This window comes from Idiotropiscis lumnitzeri, chromosome 13, assembly GCF_059441095.1.
Source record: "Idiotropiscis lumnitzeri isolate Australia: NSW breed Sydney's pygmy pipehorse chromosome 13, RoL_Ilum_1.0, whole genome shotgun sequence".
Classification (NCBI taxonomy): Eukaryota; Metazoa; Chordata; class Actinopteri; order Syngnathiformes; family Syngnathidae; genus Idiotropiscis; species Idiotropiscis lumnitzeri.
Window position 1 is genome coordinate 5,104,838 of NC_142403.1, and position 25,734 is coordinate 5,130,571.

Consider the following 25,734-nt stretch of genomic DNA (forward strand, 5'->3'; position numbering starts at 1 on the left):
GTTGCAGCAGTGGCGGAAATATGTGATGCCAGTACATATGAGCGGCATATGTGTCACCTTCATACAAAAGCAAATAGCAATGATAAATATTGACATGTTAATACTGCATATTGGAGTAAACGTGTAGTGTAGCAAGTGTGATCATCATTCTCTGAAAATAGAATACAAAGCTACATTAATATACATGTGGATAGTAACTTCCATAATAGATTATTTTAGTGGCTAAATGCATTCATCAGTTATATGAATGAAATTGTATCTGAAATGTCTCCATAAGATTAGTGTGTACATAATAACATTACAGTAGATGCAGACTACAATTAACTTGGTTTCCTGTGCACAGCAGTTGTAATTCTAAAGATCGTGAGAGCACCAAGGAAATGTAGACAAATAATGTCCTTGTGTGGTCATGCTAAAACATTTATGGGAACCGTACAGTGTGTGTTCTAATTTGGACAAATGTTATCCAACAGTTAGTGTAAATCACTTTGACATTAAATAAACAAGCACCGCTGGAAGGAAAGTTTAACGAGTGGAAAATGGAGCGACGACAAACTCAGATTTAATTGTAAGATTAACTTGATGGAAAATGGGAAGAGATTGGGGAAAAAACACAGATTAATAAAAAACACATTCACCTTCACATGAAAGAATGCAGATGTGGGTTAGACTTCATTTTAACTTCTGAGAGACATCATTTTTGTACGTTAAAACTCTTTAAGCTGTCATATTTCTTCTTAGCAGCAGCCTTTTCGCTTCCAAAATGTATTGGTAGGTTGAAACATGAAAATTACTTTAAACAGAGTTTCCCAGAACACAAGCACCTTTCTTTGAAGGAGAAAACTTTTAAAAGTGATAAGAGCCATGAGCTGCTACAGCACACCAACTGGTAGGAAAAATCTGGATAAGAAAGTGATGCCAATAATTGAGTGCCAACATCCCAGCATGGATAAACGCCAGCCACTTGCTACTGTGTGACACACGACTCGCATTTACAAAACACACAAGCACAGCTATGTACAATAGCAATTTTAAACCGTTTCTTTTCCAGACAGAATCAATACTTGAAATAACTGTTTTCGCCTCGCCGTTTGTAACATAAAAAAAAATTGTATTTTGCCCCTCAAGCGAACACATTGAAACAGAAAACTGCAAATGTTTATGTGGCAAAACGCAGAGCTGCCAAATGTTACAGAATCACTGAGCCAACGCTGACTTGTTATGCTTGTCACACATCGAGATTGTTCCCCAAAAAATTTGTAAAAAAAATCTCTCGCAAACACACATAGCAGAGACTTCAAATTCAATTTTACTCACTTCATCACACATGAACATGCACAAACGCTCACACACTGCATCTCACTAAGCATAAGAGTGTGTGGGTGGTGGTTCCCCAAAGGGCCACGGTGACAATGAGTCAAGGAGACAGGAAGTGCATGCTGAACCAATCATTGAAAGCATGCTGCACATGCATGCTTGTCACAAACAAAAACATACACTCAGGTGTAGGCAAAGTTATATGGAACAACGGCCAATCACAGTTGATTTTGGCCGAGTGATAAGGTACAGACTCACACTGCAGCCAGTCATATTTGTATTTTGCATTTTGGTACAGAGAGAATGTCTTTTCAAACACCCAACCCCACTGTGTCTATTATGAAGTTTAACAAAACAATTGAGAGCGATTCATCGTCTTTTCAAGCAGCTATTTGCAATGGAACAATTAATTCATGATGAAATTGTTCCATTTCAATGATGCCGTAATTTCTGTGAAAACAAAATGAAAAGTTAGAAATTCTACTTAACTTCTTTATTTACTCAAGCGTAGCGGAAACAATGGCTGAAGTTTCTGCTCCGGTGGTTTCAGTCTCGCCATGCAGTTCGTATACGTTCATTCCATCGGATAAGGATGAAGTGCAGAGCGTAGGTCTGCCTCACTTCTGCATTGCTGCACATTCGAACTCGCCTAGAGAATAAGGATGATGCTGCAGTTTCTTTCAGTCAATGTGACAGTACGCAATCAAGAGGAGAATTATTCTTTCGTTCTTTCCAAAGGGCAGTAGACGGGAATTATGGCAGAAAGAACAGTTATGACAGATGTGTCGCATTTCAAGAACGAAACATATGACGGCGTCCGGCGGAATCCTCCAAAATCATGACTTCACCCACAAAACGTCATGTTTGTTCAATCATTTCGATGCTTGTAATAGATAATGAGTAAAATCGTGGAATTAATGGAAATGTGTGAAATCAAAAGTACATTTTCATTCCAAGACTGTTCTAATAGCTTTCTTTGATCCTTGAATATAAATCTTCTCCTGTAAAATGCAACTGTTGAACAAAACGATCAAAACTGACTCAGCTTTACAGGCATAGTTCTTATATTTTTCTCAGAGAAACAAGTGGTGTAGCTGGGTTATATGCAGATAAACCGTGTATACCTACACATTTTTAACTTTGCATTGCGTATAAATTCTAAATCCCCCCCTGATGTGCACCGTTTAGGAATATTGTGAGGTAGATTGCCCATTTTTTCCTCAAGAAGGGTGAAGCCATGACCCACCCTCCTCTGCCCCTCATTGTCTGGTAGTTGCTCCCATCACTGATTATATTGGTTAACTTCAGGCATGAGGACTGATGAGCCTCTCAGAGCCAGAGTAGGGTCATGCCGAGGAAAACATAGCCAAGCCCTCAAGTGCCAGTCCCAGTCCAGTTGAATAACAGGTCACGCTACGTCTCCCTAAAAAAGATGGCCGATTGTTGAAAATGTGAGAAAGGCAGAAAATAATTTTTTGGAAGTGAGTGGCACGTATCCAGAGAATGTAAAAAGAACACTCTCCCTATTGATTGCACAAATACAAGAAGGGAACTGGGAAAGACATTTCAAATGTTGTGAATTGTTATGTGGATATTGTATATCGATTAATCTAGAAAATACACATTGAAGGCTGGAATGAGACAGGAACATCTGCATTTTCTGGAAAACCCAGGCTTCCCACTTTTCTGGATGCAGCACTAGTCCTCAATTACTGTGAGATTAGTCCCACCACTACCTTATGGACCAGGCTTGGGCAAACTACGGTCCGGGGGCCACATGCGGCCCGTTAAACGTTTTAATCGGCCCCGCCGAACATGAAAAAAATTAAATGAATAATACTGTGTTTTTTCAAACACATATACATTATTGGAATGCTTTTGTTCACTTTCATTTAAAATTAAATGTATTTTTTTTCTCTGATGAGGTGAGGTTACCAAAACACTCCATCCATCTGCTCCTGGTCCGGCCCCTCTGTCAAATTTTAGAACCCATTGTGGCCGAACAATCAAAAAGTTTGCCCACCTCTGTAATATAGACAATGGCCTCCGAATAACTTGGGCTATGAATGGTTTAAGTTTGGACTACTGGGCAAAATGATTTAAAAAGTGATTCTTCTGATCATCCATCCTTCGTTTGGGAGATTCCAGGTTCTATATATAGTACAAAGAAGAGCAGAGCACAAAAGGGGCAAGAGTGGAGTGAGGACCAATTCACTCGGTCCGTTAGATTGAGAGTGACAGCACTTTAAGTATATGGTACAGTATTTTCTATAGCGAAGCGTCAAGCCACCAACCACCTAAACACCACAAGGGAACAAACGCCTTCCCAATCGACCATTTCAAAGATGACTCTGTGTTGAACTTGTTTGGAATTGTGCTACTTTTCCAATCCACCACTCAAGAGAAATAATGGCAGAAATTAACATGATCAGTGTGCGAACGTAATGAGCCATGTTTGGCGTATTTCATTGACGTGTGAAACATGCTTGTCACAAGTGTTTTTCCCAATCGCTGCCAAGATAATCACATTGCAGACATAGGAATACACACACACACACACAGTCATCACGCTACCGCAGCCATCCCTAATAGTTAACTTTGTGCTTGGCTGATTCAGCACAGCAAGGCAGCAGATAGAAATGAAGGGTGCTGAACCAGGTCATGAGAGGAGATTGAAGAAGAAGCAGAGGAGGAAGATGAGGATGGTGATGGTGAAGGTAAAAGGTTTTATAAGCTTACTTGACATAAAGTAATGTGATGTGCGGCGGATTGAGCCAATATCTGTTTACCTTGTAAATGAGAGCAAGTCCACCGATCCAAATGTATTTTTTAGTAACAAGCTGAAATAATTAAAAAGAAGCCAAATTGTTGAACACCGACAATCCCCCACCCCACTCCCAACCTGGCTACATTTCTACTGTTGTATTCTGATAATACTACTATTAAGTGACTTGAGAAAACTTTGGATATGACACTGAAACTTTTGAATGTTGAATATCGTTTCAGTAATAGCAATAGCAACGTGTACATTTAATTTTAAAGTTATGTTTAGTGACAACACTCATCTCAAATCATGGTTCCTCAATGACATTAATAGAAATTCAATTGATAAGTTCCAGAAACCCATAAAACATTTTTTTTAGGAAAAAAATGAAATAAAAAAAATACGTAAGTGCACTCAAATTACCATTCATGAACATACGGTAGTAATTAAAAATAGCAGTGGGGCAGTTTAATACATGCATACACGGAGTAAACGGTCACAACTGCTCAGTTTGCTGCAGTAACATTCGTTCTTTTCACACACGTTCGTTTATTTACGTGGATGAGACTGGCGAGATACAACAAGGGAAGATGCTGGGTCACCGCAGCCAATCAGCTCACGGGATGAAGCCAATCGCGGTCTCATTGGTTGATCTTGCGCCGCGAAGAAATCATGCGCCTTGTATGAGAGTCTGTTGGCATGTGCAAAGCCTCAGAGTCAACTCATCTCTTTGAAACATGCACTTTATTATTGCCACATGGTCATTTCTTACTATCCTTTAGTTTCTTTCTCATGCCTTGACGTAGCATTTGTGTAAGTGGAAAACAGAGCAATTATACGCCTCAGCCAGCCGCCCATCAAACATTTACATCATGTTGTGCTTTGGATTACAAAAGTAGGAGAGAGGCAAACTGAGACAGCGAAAAGAAAGCCTACCAGCAGAAACAAAGACATGAGAAAACCCACGAAACGAAGGCAGTGTTGAGTGTGGAAGTTGCACAATGAACGCCTCACACAGCGAGCAAAAAACACTGAAGACGACACAGGCGGACAAAGAGAGCGTAAAAATGACGGAGACAGAGAAAGAGACAGGGGAACAGCTGACTAGCTCAAACAGAACACTCTTTGTCTGAGTGCCAGAGGGTCAGCAGTTCAACACGGACAAATAATACTAGCATGAGGAATAGCAAGGATAGAATTTCGAGCGGATTCTACAAAGTCTCGTCAGTTGACTGCTTGAAAATCTATGACGATAAAACAAGCGTAGGGCTTAAAGTTACAAGACGTGTTCCAATTTATTGTTGACTTAATGTTGATCATTTGTCATTGCAATATACGAGGAATAGATTTTCAAGTCTCAACGTCACAAATGAGGTCTGGCGCAACATGCTTTACAAATAACTAAACTAAAAATATTTTCATAAGAATTTTAAATTTTTTGGGGAGGATGTATATTATTTTATGTATGTAATTATTTATTTTTCAGCAAAACCAATGTCACCGCGATAAGCAGGTAATGAAGGAACAAATTTTGTCAATATGTTGCGGAGCGGTGTGCGGCTGATTATGGACATCATAAGAGCAAAAAGTATCATTTTGAGTTGAGAAAAGTATAGGGAACGACTATGTGTGCCAAAAGCCATCTCAGCAGTGCGACCCCCGTCTGCCTGTTGTTGGTTTGGCTACCGGAGATTCCAAGACCATCGCGGGCAACGGATGGCTAGCTATAGAAATATGAGGTGTGTACCCACACTGTTATTTTTTTTTTATTGCTACTTTTATTTTACACTCATGGTCATTTACATAAATGTTTTGGTTAATTAATTTTCTTCTACTTTCGCAGTATTTTAGTTTTTATGCTGCCACCACAATGCTTGTGGAGATGCTTGTGTCTCTTTGTTTGCAATCAAACAAAATAAGGTATTTGAAATAAAGCAATAATAATAATAAAAGCACAGAAAAAAATAATTTGCAAACAAAAATTAAGTAAATGTAATTAAACAAGCCCAATAAAAAACGAAAAATTTGTATTTTTAAATTATTATTTTTTATTATTAATTAATTTTATAACAAGAAAACGTTCTCATGAAACTAAAAATTTTGTTTGCGTATTAAAAATTTTGGATTGTGGTTAGTTTTGTTTGCAACTTTTGTCTTGTTGGTTGCAAATCTATTTCAGTCTTGTGGGCGGGTCCTTCACTCAACCAATGTTAGAAGCCTTTTCATTGGTCGTCTTGGAATGATGGTGTGATAACTTCCCTCATCACAGCAAAATATGAATCTGTGAACCCCAGCTACAGTCAACATCGGTCTAATTGCTGAGTTTATTCTTTAGAAACTGTCCGCGTTTCCAGCCCTGCTAAATTGTATGTGAAGAAAATGCGTTTTCTTCATGAGTAAAAAATACTGATAATAACGGTTATTTCAGTGAGCCGTTTATTTGTGCCATTTAGACTACCAACAACATTGAATACTAGTATCATGACAAACCCGATTTACAGCGTCTGACTGTCACAGCTAAAACCTGGCTTTTTAACTGAGGTATGTATACTACTTGTATCCCCGTTAGTTTACAAACATTTGTGGAACCCCTGATGACCTTGACCTTTTGACATTAAAATAAATAGCAGGTTAAATCTGTGCCACTGTTTCGTGTTCCCTCTTGGAATGTTATGAGAAGAGGTCGCGAGCAGTAAAATATTCTAAAATAGTGAGGAGTTATTAGAGCAAGAATTACATTTTAAGGAAAAATCAATTTTTTTAAAGTTGGGTTGCTTCTTGCATGTTAGTATATTTACCGGTAATAATACTTGATTAGGTGAAATGTGTTTGAGTGTGAGGACATATGCATGTTTATCAATACTTTTGAAATTGTACATATTGTGTATTTCATTTTAATTTTTTATTTATTTTTTCTCTGAAAAAACTTGCAGACCTGTATCAGTTAACATGTTGACGGTGTTGCTCCATCTCTGACTTAAGCTCATACATGCTGAACTTAAGAACCAATATAAAGGACACTGGTGGCACCTTTAAATGATTTAAACATTTTTCTCATGTTTTTTTCCATCGTACCCACCCATCCCCCGCAGATCCTGCTTTGCTGAGAAATAGGCTAAGCAAGAACAGATAAAGCGATATGAGTCCCCGGGAGGTGGTAAAGGAAGAGGTGAGACACACAGAAACAAGAGGATATCAAAGACCGAACAGTGTCACACCAATGGAAAGATTTGCACACACATGTAGCTGCATCTGGATACTCATATTAGGCGTAAACGACTCAATTGTCATATACTTTTTCCACAAAGAAAGACACACACAAACAGAGCGTGTTATCTCCTTTCCATCATACAAACAGTCCAGCCAGCAGATACAACATGTACGAACAGATTTATATCTCGACTCATTTCCTTTCTACACACAAACACAAACTCCCTCGCTCGCCTTGCAATGATAAACCCACTTTATCATATGCGGAATACAGCTTTGGTTCATCTTTCTAAATCCCATTGCAACTATATGACAATGTTAAGAACACAGAAGGGGCTGTGAAGTTTTGTTTTGTTTTTTTGCAAAGGAAAAGAGTCACCTTGAGGATCAAAAGTAGACAGCACCCCCCACTCCATTCCACTAATCCATACATTGCATAACACAGCAAACACTCCTTTCTCATTCACAGTGGTGGCAGCTAACTGCAGAAAAACCATGGCGGAGTGCATGGGGGTGGGGTGAAAATGCCAAAAATAGAAAAAGGCAAAGCCGTTCATTCAGAAAGTCAGGATGTGAGGATGTAAGAATTGAATGCCTAGTCAAATCCTGTGTCCCATATGTGGGCCAATAGGTCCAGATGTATTGTGTTGGTTTGCTAATTAGAGGTGGTGACCTAAAATGCACCAGATGACAAAAATGCAACCACCCAAAACTGATTTATGCACATGGGAATAAACTGCACCGAGGATAAGAGCAAATGTCGATTCAAATGGGGGACAGGGAAGCCTGTATGTGATTTCATTAGATTACATAATTTCTTAGCCCAGTTGCAACTCAGCAGTTGTCAAATTTTAGTTTGGCTTCACCTGTTTTATGACAGATAAAGCATTATTTACTACGTTTTTCTTTACTTCTTCAGTGTACGGCATTGCATTCGCGCCACTTCTTTCTCCCACTGTGACTCGCTGGTGCATCCCTCTTGATTGTTTTTCAACCCCTCTTATCTTTGTTTCTCCATCCACTCGCTGCAGGCTGTCTTTCTCAATTATATCCAATTTCCCCATCATTTTGTTGTCTCATCCGTCACAATAGTCATGTCCCATTCCTTGCACGTAACATGTTTTATCCACTCCCCCCAATTTCACATTCGGTTTATCCCAACCTTTTTTCTCCTTTCCCGTGCATCTCCCCGCCCAGCTCCCATCATCCTTACCAGGTGTGCGCCACAGTGAAGCGTCGGCGCTGTCTGATGCTCTTGTTGACCATCAGTTTGCGGAAGAGCCGCGGGGAGCTCCGTGGGGAAAGTTTAGGGGATGTGGCGCCCCGTTTCCCTCCCACCACACCAGGGACCTTGGGGGGCTCCAGTTCCAGATGCATATGCTCCTTGAATGTCCGAATGCAGGAGTCCATCTCAACACTCAGTTCATTTGAGGACATCGCTCTGTGGTCTGGATGACTTTGAAATTTCTGTCCAAAGTCAGCTGCTCATAGAAAACAGGTTTAGTCTTCCTCTTGACTAGATACAGTGAGGTAAGTCCGATAGCAGAAATGGCCAACACACCTTTTGCGTTGTTTGGGGTTGCTTTGCCTCCGTGCTGTTATTAAGGGGTTTAGGGATTAGCCAGACAGCAGTCATGCCCACTCCCTTTCTCTGCTGCACTGTGTTTTTCTGCTGGTCACCATTTCTTCTGAGGATCTCAAGAGGCATTTACACCCAGCAGGATTACGTCAAAATCCTTGGAGGAAATAAGAATTCACTGCTTCTCACCCTCCTGGTCAGGATGACTCATAAATTGGTTCTTGCTGTGTTTCTGTGTCACTCTAAAAAGGCATCCCAGGACCAACTCTTTCTCGCAGTCCATCCATGCAGTTTGATGCTGAAGCGCTCCCTTATGAAAGATTCAAAGGGGATTAAAATTGCCTCCTCCTGTCTCGCTCTGCTCTCTCCATCAACTCCTGCTTGACTGACCTCCTCAGTGGGAAAAGAGCCCAGACCTCCCCGAAGGCACTCCCGGTGAGGCACACAGTTACTCCAACTATGTAGAACCCAGAGTCAGATTGCTGGTCACTTTCACTTGCAGAGCAGCGAGCGGAGCAGGGAAATGCTTCACTTGCTCTTTCATTCAGGATACACACAGCTGAGGAACTGAGAGCAGGCATGCAGCGAGGGAAAGCCACGCCTCCGCTTGAAACGATTGGCTGCCTGCTGGAGTGACGACAAACTGGCATGCTCGGTAACAGGTTGTCTGACTTATTTATTATTTTTTCCTATAGAGGGGATTTGTGGTAATTCTGATGATGTTGTGACCTTTAGTGAGGCAGGGAAGCAGCAAGGCTAGGCCAAGAAAAAAAACATTTGCACAAGCGATTAGGACAAACAGCTTAATGGGTATCCGGAACTGAAACACACATGAATCTCAAGAGGTTAGCTGATTAGAATAAACACTTGCATGCAAATTAACATAAAGGTCCTTCAGAATAAGGAACAGATTAAAACACTGTACTCAACAACACTGTAGCATCACATCTCTCTCTCTCTCTCTCTCTATCTCTCTCTCTCACTCACACGCAATTTCATGCATAATAATTCCTTTTGCTCTGAATGGAAGCAGTTTAACCATTTCCACAAGAAGAAGGAACCTACTGTATTTATGATTGATAGAAAAAGGTCAATAGTACACGGAAGTGGCAACTGACAAGAGGCAGAAGAAATTCCAAAGGAATAACTGTATGACCGAGTATTAAAAATTTCCACACTTTGTCTGTGCAACTGAATGTGTATTATAAAACAAGTGTTTAAAGAATAAACCGGAGCGCTAATATGTGGTTCAGCACGTTCTCGGTGTCAAGCCAGCAACTCCTCAAGTAAAATGGAAGGCAGAGGCCCTCCTTTGGTTAACTGACAAAGGGAAAAATTATGGGTAGTTGTACAGTGGAGCCTCCACATTGAAATTACCCTGAAGTCTCTTTGTAATTTCCATAGTGGACGAGGTTAGGCTGGATAAAACGACAAAAACTAAAAAAGTAACTAAGACTAAGACTGTAGTTTATCATTTCAATTCCAGTAGTATCATAACCCTGATTCCATCTTGAGAATATCCCATGTCCATATCAATGTATTTTTTTTGTCTTGATGTGACATAAGCTGATAAAAAAAAAGTGTCCTTTCAAACACACAGTGCAAATCCAAACATACTGATTATTTTGGGGCTTTATTATATGTTGTAATGCCACTGTTGCCAAAAAGGAGAAATATGACAATCATAAAATCAGAAAAGGGACTTGTTGAGATGCAGTGTTAGAGGTGTGACACATTCTACACACTTCTTTGTCATGCGTGCTCTCTACTATACATATACATTGATAATAAAATAAAACAAAGAATGGAATGAAGCATACATGTAACCAGAAACACTCGGCCATGAGAACAGAATAGAAAGTGAACCGAATTTATGATAAAGAAATTATATTGGATGATAGCTAGGTGACTTAAAAGCCGCCTGCTTCAGCACATGCATTTTCTCAAAGGGCAAGTAGCCTACAGTTTGTTTTATTTTTGTTTTTTTATCTTATGATTAACAGTGGTTTCCTTTTTTTTTACTCTCATATATTGGACAAAAAATGTTTAAGTTGTCCCAATAGTATGTACCTAGGCTAAAGAAAACCTCTCACGTACACACACCTCTTGATATTGGTCTAATATTAGGACAAAACTACATTCAGTTAAAGTCAAGACTATAAATAGGACTTCAAGTGTGCTTTCCCAAATAAATGTTCTCTGCTTTCATGGGGTCTTGCAGAAGGTCAACCAGTGGCGATTGCGCCAAGACTGCAAGGGAAGCGCAGGTTCCCACTTCCACTTCTCCCCCATAAAATAGGAGAAATATCTAGTGCTGTGTGTACACTTTAATTGACTAAATATGCGGTAGAATACCTTCACGTATAGTCAGCTACTTACTACTGGTAACTGACACGACATCCTTCTTATTTAATCAGCGGCGCTAGGACGCTGAGTGTGTTTTTACAATGCGAGAAACTGGACGGTCATTGAAAAAATAGTAACAGTTAATAGGAACTAATTAAAATGTTTTAGTGTCTCAGGGGTTAAAACAGCGACAGACAACTACGAGTTTAATAGACTGGCAAATAAGTGTTGTGAATCTGACTGATTGAATGCCCAATGGACATTTGACGGACTGCTTAAGAACTACCAGATGGATAGACTGACAGACTGAGCAACTGACAATTGTAGGTTGGTTTAAAAATGACAAACTGACGGATACCTAAGTTTGATTGACGGACCGGTGAAACCCAACTCTGATGACTCAATGTTCTACCTGAGGTGCAATCCCGCTTTGATTGACAGTGAAGTAAGTGATCTCGTAGGATAAACTCCACTCACTGTAGCATTTTCATTCATTTCAAGTTTTTCATTCTGTTGTTCTGAACTGATCCAGAGACTTTACCAATTCCCAGCGACTTTGCCTTTGTTGAAAACCACTAGCATTGTTTTCGCCGACTCGCTTCCGACACTCTGCGCTTTCTTTCTTCAACGAGCAAGCAGCAGGTGCGGCCCGTATCAATATGAACAACATGTATACAAACATTTAGTTTTCATATGAACCTGGTCCAGAAGTATATTTTTACTATGGCCTAATTCCTTGTTTATAAATTATCTACCAGGGTCACTAGATAATTATTTAATAAGTAAGCTAAGGGGTAGGACTAGAGAAGTGTTGTACTTCTTCCTACTCCCTTTGAACATGTAAACCAAGTTGAACTATGACATCTACTGATGATTTTCCTTTCTTTTCTTTCTTTCATTCTTGTTTTTATCTTGTAATATTTTTATATGTTCAATAAATCGGTCAATCAAAAAAAATAAAAAATTGTCCCAGGTCATTCACAGTCAGTCACACTGTAGCCTTGTAACATAACTCCACCTGCTAGAATGGTAGATGATGACTTAAGAGGTTCAAAAACTGATAATATTCTGAGCAGGTTAAGTAAATGAAATTACACTTACTTACATACCACAAAATAACTGCTATATAAATCGCATCGGGCGGCACGGTGGTCAACTGGTTAGCACGATGGCCTCACAGTGCAGAGGTTGTGGATTCGATTCCGGCTCCGCCCTTCCTGTGTGGAGTTTGCATGTTCTCCCCGTACCTGCGTGGGTTTCCTCCGGGTACTCCGGTTTCCTTCCACATTCCAAAAACATGCATGGTAGGCCAATTGAGCACTCTATATTTCCCTAGGTATGAGTGTGAGCGCGGATGGTTGTTCGTCAATGTCTGCTCTGCGATTGGCTGGCAACCAGTTCAGGGTGTACCACGCCTACTGGCCGAAGACGGCTAGGATAGCCTCCAGCATGCCCGCGACCCTCATGAGGAAAAGCTGCTCATATAACGGATGGATGGATAAATAGTGAAACCTTTGCAACAATGAGAATATGCGTGGGACTTGTTTATGACGAGGGGGAGTGGATCTTGCATGTCTAACGGAGGGTCAGGTGTCGGTGATGGGGGTGGGGTGTCAATGTGTCAGGCTAATATCCTGAGATGAGAGACCTTAATGTAGTTCCTCCAGTTACATAAACTCCTCTCTTCATAGCACATCCCTCGTTTGTGCGGGCAAACAACAGTGCATTGTGGTCCGGATTAGAAGAAATAAATTGATACACAAAGGTTTGTGGGGTAAGAGAGTAATGCGGGAGAGTGGAAAAAAGCTCAGACAACAGAAGACTTTCAAGGAAGAATAAATAAAATGAAAAGAGGGAGCACAGAGACACATTTTAAAGGGGAAAATACAGCTGAAAGCTTCAAATAGCTTTTTTATTTCAATGTGCCGTTATTCTTTACGGGATTTTAGATGCACTTGCATTAATGGACTTGTTATCGTAAATCAGTGCTTCTCAATTATTTTGATATACAACTTGGTTGCCATGAATACTACAAACTAGACTGAGCTGCATGGAACTAAAGAAATTACAACATTGAGAACGTCATCAGATCATCAAAGAACCAGAGTCAATAAAAGCTCTGTAGGATGAGACAAGTTTGGGGGGCATTTTCAAATGCTTCTTTTCCTCGACTTGCTATTATTATATCTTCCTTACTCCAAACCCTCATAGGTTATAGAGTGTATATTTCCTCGTAAGTTAGGAGTCATAACCTAACAAGAAGAATACTCGTTTGTTTTTTTAGGAAGTGAAGATGACAATGACGACGTAAACCAAAAGAGTCCTAGGTTTTCACTGCTCTCTTGTGGAAGCAAGTGACACTGCAACTCCCAAAAACTCAGGAATAAAGCACGATTTTAACAATGAGGGTGTAATGTTAATTAGATTGGAGGCTGGAAACAAAAATTTCCTCCAAAAATAAAATCCCTCATAGCAGCATGTTTGTCAGAACAGGAGAACATTGCTCTGGTTGAAAGAAGACTTTTATTGAAGGAAACAAAGGACCCACAATGGGTGCTTGTCAAATACTTTACAGTCTCATGACAGACTTGTTGATTTTATCTGATTGGTGCATGATGGTTGTCACATACAGATGGTTCCTGCATTCACTTTTTAACATTTTATTGAATGTTCTAGGCTGAAATTGGGATTTTGAAACATCCTCTTAGTTGTGAAATATATATAAATAAAATTGTATTGTAAACATTGTACATGCATGAACCTCAAGATTGCATGTTGAGTTCCCCCTCTATGCCAAATGTTGTATATACAAAGCACTATGTGTCGTATGTACGCTCCACACAAGTTCCAGTAGGTAACCTTAAACTTCTAATTAGTGCATCTTCTAAGGCTGTACAGTCATATTTTGTCAACTACGATTCAAATTGCCATTCACCCGTTCCTGCAGATTAGCTAAAAGCCGACTTTTTCACCGTAGGTCCCTATTTTTAAGAGGTTTAAAAATGTAGTAATCCAAAGATATATAGATTATAAATATACACAGGAACTTTTACCTCGTCTATAGTTCTGTGGTTCTTAATAATAATGCTTTGGTTTTTAGGTTTTAGTTTCTGAATAAGATTATCTATCCATAAATATAGGACCTGTTCTTTCTTCTTTCGTTTTTTTTTTTTCATTCATAAAGCGTGCATTGAATAGTGAGTCTATACATCACGCTCATACATTTATATCAAATATCTACATGGAAAAGGATATCTCTCTCTCTCTCTCTCTCTCTCTCTCTATCGCTCTCTCGCTCTCAGAGAGAGAGAGAGAGAGCGAGAGAGAGAGAGAGAGAGAGAGAGAGAGAGACATTAAGAAATTAAATAGCATCTGGTAAATTGCTGATATTTTGGTATTCATATTCTATGAAGTAGTGTGGATGTTACCAGATGGTCAACTGTGTTATGGCTAACTTTGTATGGCATGAATAAGCGCACTGTTCATGGTGCTTTATTGTCTGTTTTTTTTCCCACGCACATAATTGTGTTCTGTCACAAAACATTGCTTATTTCAATTCTACAAAATGTACTCACCATTCAGGGTCCACCGGCGTGATGTTTATCTTGGGAGGGGCTCCAAAAGGCAACGATGTCGGGCGGGACATGAACTCATCGTCAGGTGTCCGAGCCCTCTCCCCCTGCCGCCATGACAAAGGTGGCAGCTGCAGGTTGCCAGATAAACGTCGGCGTCCTCGGCGCAGGTCGACACCCAACGTACATGTCGGGGATGTAAAAGACTCGCACAGGCAACAATCTGACAGCTCTTTCCCATCCTGAAAAGTGAGATGAAGCAATGAGGCCATTTGGGGATTGGAAATGTTGCATAAAGCTGATATAAGACTCATTAGAAAAAAAGATTAAATGGAGCAATATGGAACTTTCTCTGTGTTGATATCCTAAACAGTTTAATTCCTCAAGTGATTTTTTTCCATTGGTATATCATGCGTCTTTCCACTAAGGGGCACTACAGCCGTGTTTAAGAGTAGAGATGTACTTCAGAATTATTATTTTTTTGGTTGCGGTTGTAAAAAACATTGACCTGGAGTGTTTTTTCCACCCAACGTCTTTATGTTTTCTTTTTATGGCTGAGTGTGTTGTGGTGCACATCCGTTCTAGACTTCCATTATATATCATCATCTTTTAATGGTTTTATTTATTGAAAGTTTTCTTATTGATGACCAACTGCTGTTCAGTCTCTCATGCGCTTGTTAACCTGAAAAAACAAAGATGGACATAGGATACAAATCTCGTATACCTCATGTACTACCCAAAACAGCAAGCGCATCGATAATTACTTATTCCAAGGAAACCTTTGGAGTTAAGCTTTTTCAGAATGTTCTTCCAATAGGACTATTGTTGAATTACTGTATAATCATGACGGACATGGCTAAAATAACTATACAATTACTCACTCACCAATAATGGACATTCATATTGAGTAGAATTGGTATTTGGCAGCTGTTCAAACCTGAATCACATGTAGTCCAGTTTTTATTTTAAGACTGTAGTAAATATAGTATCTGGTCAGCCACCCTCTTTGCAGATTTCTTACCACCACAAACTCAAGACTACTAGAACTAATTACACACTGACAAGGATGGTGATGTAATAAATAGAACCCATTGTTTTGTTGATAGAACGTGATACAGTGGCATTGCTAACGCAAAAGCAGTCAAACACCAATTGCGCTTCCATTTCGGATCACAAATTCATATAATTTTTTACCCAGAGGGTTGAGCGCTCTCGGGACGAGAAAACCGCAGAATACCATGATTACTCAAAATCTATTCTTTTTTTTTTTTAGGAGGGCATTTTCAGTCCAAAAAGCTAACTGGCAAGATTTTTTTTTCAGGATTTTTGTGCTAGTGTTGCCTTTGGACGTTTAATGACTCACTACCTATGCTTTACAGCATTGCCTTTCACCTTAATGTCCTACGGCAATGAAAGCCAAGTCACAAATAACTGTTAGAAGAGATAAATATGGAGATGATAGTCTTCCTGTGAAATGTTAAGGGCTGAACTCCACACCACATGTGCCACTCTTCAAAGATTCACCTTGAGAAAGATGGCAGTCAAAAACCTTCTATGACCAGCTACTGTCATGACATTTATCTGTTCTCTCTGGTTGAAATGACCTGACAGGAAGCGAAATTGCCAAAGAAGGTGGCGACACATGCAGTGAATTTTACACAAATGTTTAACATTATAACGCTACATTGATCTGTTTTATATACTTATGGCACAAACAGGATATATGACTGAGTGAAAATCTATCTAGTGCAACAATTCCCAGCTAGGTTTCTATGGTACACGAGTGTGCCATAAAAAAAAACGTCAAAGGTGAGATCACTGCCACAAGTTATCCAGTTTTGCCCTTGTTTGGATTCATTAATTACAACTATCAATCAATTTAGATATATAAATATAGATAAAGCTCTACCAGCAATGTTTAAGGACTGGGAGGGCAATTACATGCTCTGGAATCCAATTTATTTCCCACTCTTCTTTGTAAAACGCGTCCTTGTAAGATCACAGGGCACCTATTGGCTCACCCACCCCCACCAAAGACCTAATCACTCTAAACACTTGCAATTTTGATGCCAAGGCAACATAGCCACAGGGAGGAAATGACGAGATGAGCTGAGAAAACAGCACCTGCTTTCCATCAAGGCGGAGGGATTGAGAGGGCGGCAAGAAAAAAAGATCGAGAGTGGGCTCTTGGTCAGGAAGATTGAGGGGGAAAGAAATAGAACAGCAGGATGAGCTGGAAGGGGAAGGACGTTCTGAGATGGAGTCGAGGAGAGTCACGAAAGGATGAGAAGGAATGAAAGAAACTGATGAGGACTATGTGAAATAAGCCGTTCATCACTGTGAAGAATTTATGCACAAATTTCTAAGGACTGTTCATAATCTGATTAGAAACATCCACATGTGCCGGCATCTGCACATACTGTACTTACATGAGCATCTCATGTAGCGCCAGGGTGTGTCCTCTGAGTCTGTTAGTTACTGGTGTCATTAAGCTCAGAGGGTTGGAAAATTGCTTCAGCAAACTGCTGTTTTTGCTGTGAGGCCCACTCAAATGAGATAGTCGAGAGTTACTGCACATCTTAAACTGTATGTGCAACCAAAGATTTCAGGTGCTTCTTTCTTATGAGCACTCACCCCACTAATGAAACTCATCCACCACCTGAAGAACAAATTGAAAACATTACTTGTTCTTCAGAACTTTCATGTTATTTATCATTAAAAAAAAAAAAAAACATTGTTTGAAAAATAAAAATGGAGTCAACCAATTTAGATTTTTTTTCATTTTAGGTCGATGCCGATTCCGGTATTTGGCAGGGAAAATAATTCCGACAAACGATTAATCGCTCGATTAATAAAACAATATATATAAAGTAGGGCTGTCAAAATTAAAGCGTTAACTCTTGAGATTAATCTAATCTAATCTAAAGCGTTAACTCTTGAGATTAATTAAATTTTCTTAACCCAGTTGCCAACTCAGTTAACTCAGTTAAAAATAATTTGCATACTTTGCAAATATTGTACCATATTAGCTTCATCGTCTTAGAACAAAACATTGCGCTCAAGTTACCACTGGCCTTTGCAAACCAACACTGCTGGAGTGTGGCGCTTGTGGGCAGTTTTGAAATGTATCTATGGAAAATGCCTGGAAAGATGACTCTGTTCGTATTTAAAAATCAAAGAAAGCTTTTAAATTAGTCTTTGAATTAAATATACATCATATTTGGTGATTTTGTATTAATTACAATATTTTATTCAAGAAATATCTGTTTCACGCTTCACAAGAAATAGTAGTTGAAAATTTTCATTTGAATGGAATTAATCATGGAATTTTTTGTTATGAATGAGTTAAAAAATTAATTATTTGACAGCACTAATATAAAGATATTAGAGGCATAACGTTTGACTGCTGTGCAATCATTTTTCCTACAAAAGGGAGAAAAATCAGCCATTTTTTTATTTTGTTGGGCTAGTTGACACTCTGAATTGAGATTTCAAACACAACTAATATTCTACATAATTAACTCAAAGTCACTAAACTAACCGACACCCAGTAGAACTAATTTTGGCCAGTAAATAGAGAGCTTCGCTCAGCGTCTTTTTCACCACAACAGACCGATGCAGGGTCCGCATCACCTCAGACGCTGCACCGATCCGCCTGTCGAGCTCACGCTTCGTCCTCCCCTCACCCGTGAACAAGAACTCAAGATACTTGAACTCCTCCACTTGGGCAAGGATCGCATCCCCAACCTGGAGAGGGCACTCCACTCTTTTCTGACTGAGGACCATGGTTTCAGAATTGGATGTGCTGATTTTCACCTCAACCGCTTCACACTCGGCTGCAAACAGCTCCAGTTGAAAGTGGAAGATCACGCCTTGAAGAAGCCAACAGTACCACATAATCTGCCAAAACCAGATTTATCAATCAAGTCTAATAAAAATTTAATGTAGCTGAGTGATTTGGTGTGCCACCATGTTGAATCACAATGCTGCTAAAAACAGTGACGTGTGGTGAGCTTCATGGCATTAGACATTAGAGTCAGAGTCACTAATTGTGTGCCATACAGACTGGTTCTTTTCTGAACTGATGATTCCAGCAAATCTTTAATAAACTATGTTGATGTTTTTTTGAGGCAAAATGCAACCAGGGTTGGCACGGTTACCTTCAAAATGTATTCCAATACAGGTATTGTTAAAAAAAAAAAAAGTATTTGATAATGTAATCCAAGTACCACGATATTAATGACACTTGATTAATAAGACAAATAGATAGATAGATAGATAGATAATTTCTATTCTCATGACCAATTTTTTATGCTGTGAAATAGCCAAATCGCCCTGCCTGTGACAAGAGAATAAATTGCCCACTTTTTCTGGAGAGCAGAACATGTGACGTTTGATAAATTTGGCTAGTCTGACGCTTGAACATAAAAGTACACTCAGTGAAATTGGCTGAAGGCAATTTATGTCATTTCATCTTTGTGTTTGGTGTACATGCACAATAGTTTAGTGGCGTGATAGTGCAGGGAGGTTTCACAAAAGGAACGAAACAGATGGAGATACAGATGACATATTTTCCACCATTCTCTCTAAGATATAATTCTATGTACCACCCACCCCCACACCCCCACACGCACACGCACACCCCCACACACATGAACACACACACATCTACTGTTTCCATGATATGTAAATAATGTTATATGTACCGTATTTACAGCCCAATCAACTAAAACGTTTTGCTGTATTGATATCGCCAAATGCACAATAACACTAGCTGATAAATTATGTCGGACCGTAGATAAAATGTAAATAAGCAACACACAGTAAAACGGTTGTAAGTAAAATGGAATGTCATTAAAGAAATGTGATTGGACACGTGTGCCATGTCCATACAAATACACACATTCCCTCCAAACATATGAATCCCCATTGGCTTTATTATATCGTCAATGCAGCAAATGATTCCCACTTGCCAATATGTCATGGACATCCATTTAGGTCTTACAGTGCATCTGTGGCATGCACTTGAAGCCTGCAAACACGCCAACGTAAAGCATCACATTCTCAAGAAGGAATTTGCGTATTTCCCAAAACCTTTTGTCGAAGGAGCACAAAGGAGATTATTCAATTTTGTGCAGATGGATGGAAAAAATATTATTATATAAACTAATAATCAGATGACAGTAAATGGTATTCTTTTTCTTCAATTATGCGGCTTTTCCATTGCGATCTACTTACCAATCTCAGAATCCTATACTTAAGCATAGTGATTGTTTACATTTTTTTTTCAAATTTGTATTTTGTTAAAATAAATCCACTTTTTGTATCGTAGTGCAGGGAATCTACAGAATCACACTGACAGCATGAAAATGTGGGTGCCCACAGAATGGCAAATATCTCCAAACAATGGCAGATGATACTTGCGAGAGGTCACAGTTTGTCTCGATTTAAAAGTGTTACTGTTGCTGTGGATACAACATCAACCACCCTGATTTATCAAGAGAGAAGGGGTTCAGGGAAGAATACTCTGCTCATTAGGACAGATAAATGCATATACAAGAGGGAGATAAGATGGATGCCAGGGTAAGGCTGACCCAATGAACAAATTGATACTTTCTGTAGAATGAACAGCTTTGCTCTGTGTAAATGGAAGCTCAATCGCCACAGTTGGAGGCTGAAAGTCAAGCAGAGGAGATCAAAAAGCTCAAATCAGTCGGACAACGATGAAAGGAAATGTTTCACTAAAAACATCAAGGATGTATGGAACTGCTAATGTTTTTGTATGTGGAGTATCCCACACAAATATGCCATGAGTGATTGAGTAAAATTTGAAAACAAAATGAACGAAAAAAAATATTTAGTTGATTTAACCAAAGTTCTGTTTAGTTTAAAGTCTTGTTTGGGTGATTAAGAGTGTGCATGTGTCAGGTTTTTAATGGAGGATTGAAGTGGAGGACCCAAACGCATGGAAGCGAGGCAAGGGTAAGTTAAATGGTATTTAATTAGAGATAAAAAGGCAAACAAGGGACAGTGGAAATCAAAAACAAAAAAATAACAGGGATTAAATAAAAAGGACTTGCTTAACGTGGGAAAACAATGACAATAGACCAACAAGAAAAGAAAGCTAACAAGGAACTCAAAGCAAACAAGGAACTAAATACAAAAAAGTAACGAGACAATGAGGAACACCTGGACAAGACACAGAGGGTTGGAGGGAGCAAATTGGTTCACACCAGGGAGTGAGACAACAAGCACAGGTGAACACAATCAGATTTAACACGAGACACACACCAAACAAGGAAAAACATGAAACTAACTACAAAACCAAAAACAAGAAACACAGTGTGTTGGAGCAAGTGAGTGTAGGTGTGTCCAAGAATAGAAAAGTGGAAGCCTGGAGCCTCATTTATCCAAGGATGCATGGAAAGTATTTTAAATTTGTATATACAACTGAAATCTAGAGAGTACATAAGTACAAAAAAAAAACAAAAAAAAAAAACAATATTCATCAAACATGTGTGCACTCGCCGTACGCACACCAAAAAGTAAAATCAAACTACCACGCTCGCGCACATTATCTTAATTCAAATTGAGAAACGCATCCTATTAACCAAATATGGTAGCAGCAATCCCTTTAAGAAATCCAAAATCATGGTTAAAGAGGGCCGAGAGAAATCAGAGACCAACAATGACGTAGTCGTCTGCAAATAGTGTTGTTTGGAACAATTAATACACGTCTTACCAATAAATACAAACAAATGGTTTGACATGAACTAATTACCAATGGCCCACCGACGAATTATCTATAATAATTAAGTGGAGTAGGACGTGCAAGTTATGTGGACTTGTGAAGTCACTACTGCATACATGCTGCCACCCCTCCTCAACTTCTTGTTGATGGCGCACATCCAAAGGGCTATTCTGGAGAATGAATAAACCGTTAATTCCTCCAACATCATGTGGATATCAGAAGCCACGCTTTATGAATGAGGCCCCGGGAGGGTTTTTTTTTTTTAACGTAGCTTTTCTTATAACTAAATTGGGGAAAACTTCCTCTCCTGTCATTTTGTCCTGCTCCTCAATAAGCATCCTGAGTTGTTTCCAGGCCAGACAGAAGACAAAGGGAGGTGTCCAGTGGACATCCTAACGAGATGCCTGAGCCACTTAATTTGAAAATCATTTCAGTCACTTGGAAGCGGGAATGTATAGCAACAGGTAAATTGAGAGCTTCGCCTTTACATTCAGCTCCTTCTCCAGCACAATAGGCCAATAAAGTGTCTGCATCACTGCAGATACAGAACCAACGTGGCTGCTGACCTCCACTCTATTCATCTTTAACTCATGAACAAGACCCCAAGAAAAATCTACTGGGGCAGGGTTTCCCTCTTGAGGATACTCGGTCCTTTTCCGACTGACAATCGTGGCCTCATATTTGGAGGCGTTGATTTTTATCCCAACAGCTTCACATCTCACGCAAGAGATGAAGATTGAAGCTTGATGGTGCCAACAGTTCCACAACAGCTGAAAAAAAACTGAGTGGGAATACAGAGGCCAACAAACCAGGCGACCTCGACACCTTGGCTGCACCTAGAAATTCTGTCTATAAAGGTTATGAACAGAATCTGTGACAAAGGGAACCATTGGCAGAGTCCATCCCCTACTCGAAACAAATCCAACCACACACACACACACACACACCCACACAACACTGAACACCACTAACTCCTGGTGCGTGAGGAGGTGGCGCCAAAGGCCCTTCTATTTAACAACCGACAATGCTCGTTTCGTGGGAAAATGCAGATTGTTTAATGCATTTAGTGAATGAAGACAAAGTCGTATCAGAAATGTGTCTCTCGAAATGTGAACATGAATGGAAAAAAAATATGAAATCCGTATGCATTGATACAGTGCAGTGAAAAAGTGTTTGCTCTCTTCTTAAAGTCTGACTTGTATGCATAGTTTTCCCACTTTAGTGTTTAAAATCATCAAAGAGATGTAAAAATCAATGATAACCCAAATGAACAGCAGTGATTTTTCACCTTGGATAATTTTTTTTTTTCCATGGATGTCATTTTTTTTTTCTAGTTTCTCCCTTCTTGTTGAGTCATGAACACTGATCATCACTGATGAGAGGGAGGCCTGCAGTTCTTTTGGACGTTACCCTGGGTTTCTTTGTGTCCTCCTGGGTGAGTCATTGTTGTGGTCTTGGGGTCATTTCTGTAGAGCAGCTATTCTCCACTATTTCACGTTTTCATGTATGAATAATAAAGATAAAGATGTCCTTTATTAGTCCCACAATGGGGAAATTTGAAGTGTTACAGCAGCAAAGATATAGAATGACTATCAGTGTGGTTCCTGCAGTACTTTAGCTATTCCGTAAGAATGGCTTATTAGCCCTTTCCAGACTGATAGACGTCAATGACTTCATTTGACGGACAGGTTCTATTGATATGATTTCTTGATTAAACATCTCTGGAGCTCGTCAGGCTTGGTTGTTGTCAGTAAAATGAATTCAGCTTTCCAAAAAAAAAAATATTTATATATATATATATGTATATATATATATATATATATAAAACAGGCTCGTGTAGCTTTCAAAAAACATTATTCCTTAATAAAATCATCATTAAAAAATTACGTTTCCTGTTCTTTTTTATATTTTTCATAAGATTTATTTTTATATAGTTTAGATTTTTTTTTTTTGTTTCATAATGTTTAGCATTTAAGGTGGGTAAAACTGCAAAAAAAAAATTGAGAGGTGTCTATACTGGCATTACTTTGCAAGTGGGCACTTGGTCCTGCAGCGCAATCCCAATCGCTAGAAAATGGACACAAATATACATTCCACTGTTAATATACATTTAAAATCCGAGAGTTGATGCACAACAAATGAACAAAGTAAGAGAAAGTGTTTCTCACGCACACAGAATGAAAAGCACATAATGTTCAAACTTGCATCAGGAGATAAAGTGAGTGACTGAGTAATGCACACCCACATTCTCTGCTATAAACTATTTGAGCAACATTATTAGACACCCACAACCACACAAGAGTGCAGGACAAAGTGTACAGGTGCTACTCACATCAAGCCACAAAGCTACTTGCACATCCTAAAAATACTGAAGCTCATTTTAAAAGAGGATCTACATTAAGAAGGAAACATGCTAATCTCTAACCAAGATGAGTCATTTAGAGCAATTTATACATTAGAGCTTTGTGGGAGGCAAGGTGATTTTACAGTTTACATTAGGGATGTAACAATTCACTCAAACCCCGATTTGATTTTTGATTTTCAGTACCCAAATTCCATTATTTATTTATTTTTTTAAATTGCTGGCATGCTTCGCTCGCTAGTGTGGTGCTGCACCTCTAATCTCGTTGCACACTTGAGTACAATGACAATAAATGGATTTCTGATTCTGATTCTGATTCTGATTCTGATATTGATGTTAGACGCAAGCGTGTAAATGTTTATTGCATTTTAAATGGGAGCAAAAACTATAAACTCTGCTGAGTTTCACTAATACTATGAAACTACCTATGAATACTAAAAGGAACACTTGTAAACATGTTTCACTTTTGTTGTTATTTAATGTTGAAGGGACTGAATTTATATGAGTAAAATTAGGGAGATGTACTGTGCTAAAGGAACCTGAAATAAAAATTGGGATTGCTTTGGATTTTTTAAAAATATTGTTAAACCTTTACAGAAAAGAATTTGTTGCGGTATGTACTTGATTTCTCTCGCCCTCTCTCGTTCTATGCGCACTTTGAAACAGCATAAACTTAAATTTGACGACTATGTATAGTAATTTAACAAGTCTGCACACTCCTCAATTGCCAGGTTTTTATAATTAAAACAATTAGACCGTGATAAAAAAAAAATTCACCCAAATTTCTACCAATAATGACCAGAATAAAATTTCCCTAACACATGAGAAATGTCTAATGGGCTGATGAATCCATGGCTGAACGTTTTGGCCATATTTCGTAAAGGTATGTGGGTAACAAACCTAACACACACACATACCCAAAGCATGGTGGTGACACATCATGCTTTGGGTCTGTTTTTCTTCTGCTGGGACTGGAACCAATTATAAACAAGGCTATATACCCAATTATAAGATTGCGCGTAAACTGCACACTTGTTCAAAGTCATTAATTTGTTTGTTTTTACTCCCCCTCTCAGAAAATTTTCCTTTTTTTCCAATTGAGTTGTAGAGATTATAGGTCACGTTAATAGCGGAGTAACTTTTGAAATGATTTTATAAAAATAGAAATAAAAAGTAAAAAAGGAATAAAAGCTTAACTAAAATTAAAAATCCAAAAATCATAACAACCTTGGCTAGTTTACAATGAAAGCTCTAAAATCCAACATGCATGATGCCATATAATTCTGAATTCAAATGTATTCATAGGAAAACTACATGTCCAGAGTTACACAAAACACCTGAGCTCAAACCATTACAATGTGTGATGTCACACAAAAACACATTGCAGTGAGAATGAAAGAATTAAATATGGGCTTGTAAAGTATTTGGGGAATTTGGCAGTAGTGGTAAGACTCTAGCATGACCATTTGTGCTGAAACATGAGGATTGCTATTTTAACAGTTTACTAGGACTGCCACTAACAAATACAACAATCATCGATTAAATGCTCATTTATTATTTTCCTTAATCGATAAATCGGGTAAAAAAATTCAAATTTTAATATGGATAACAGAACATATTCAAAATACTTTTTCTGACTTGACGTCCCCTTTAATTAATAGCATGCCTTTACAAGGACTTCATAATATAGTTGACTGAAAAAAATCTTTACTAATTCCATAATTGTCGATGGCAATCACAAATTATAGAGGTGCCTCTTTATTTTAGTGTGCTACCCTCCTTAGGAGCCAAAATAGATTATCTCTGGGAAACAAGGGCAAGTCATGCTACTAA

General features: G+C 38.9%; 1 protein-coding gene across 2 annotated transcripts in view; it reads right to left on the reverse strand.

Moving 5' to 3' along the window:
* pde4ba (phosphodiesterase 4B, cAMP-specific a) overlaps positions 1-25,734 on the reverse strand; it is a 122,973-nt gene that overhangs the window by 79,504 nt on the left and 17,735 nt on the right. The window contains exons 1-2 of one of the 2 annotated variants that reach the window (XM_088312440.1): positions 8,853-9,413; positions 8,505-8,772 (exon numbers count right to left, since the gene is read on the reverse strand). In XM_088312440.1, the coding sequence (XP_088168566.1) occupies positions 8,505-8,728 (224 nt within the window). In that variant the 5' untranslated portion in view covers positions 8,729-8,772; positions 8,853-9,413. Of the gene's footprint in view, positions 1-8,504; positions 8,773-8,852; positions 9,414-14,791; positions 15,031-25,734 lie in introns of those variants that run through there. The other variant, XM_088312439.1, reaches the window with a different exon arrangement.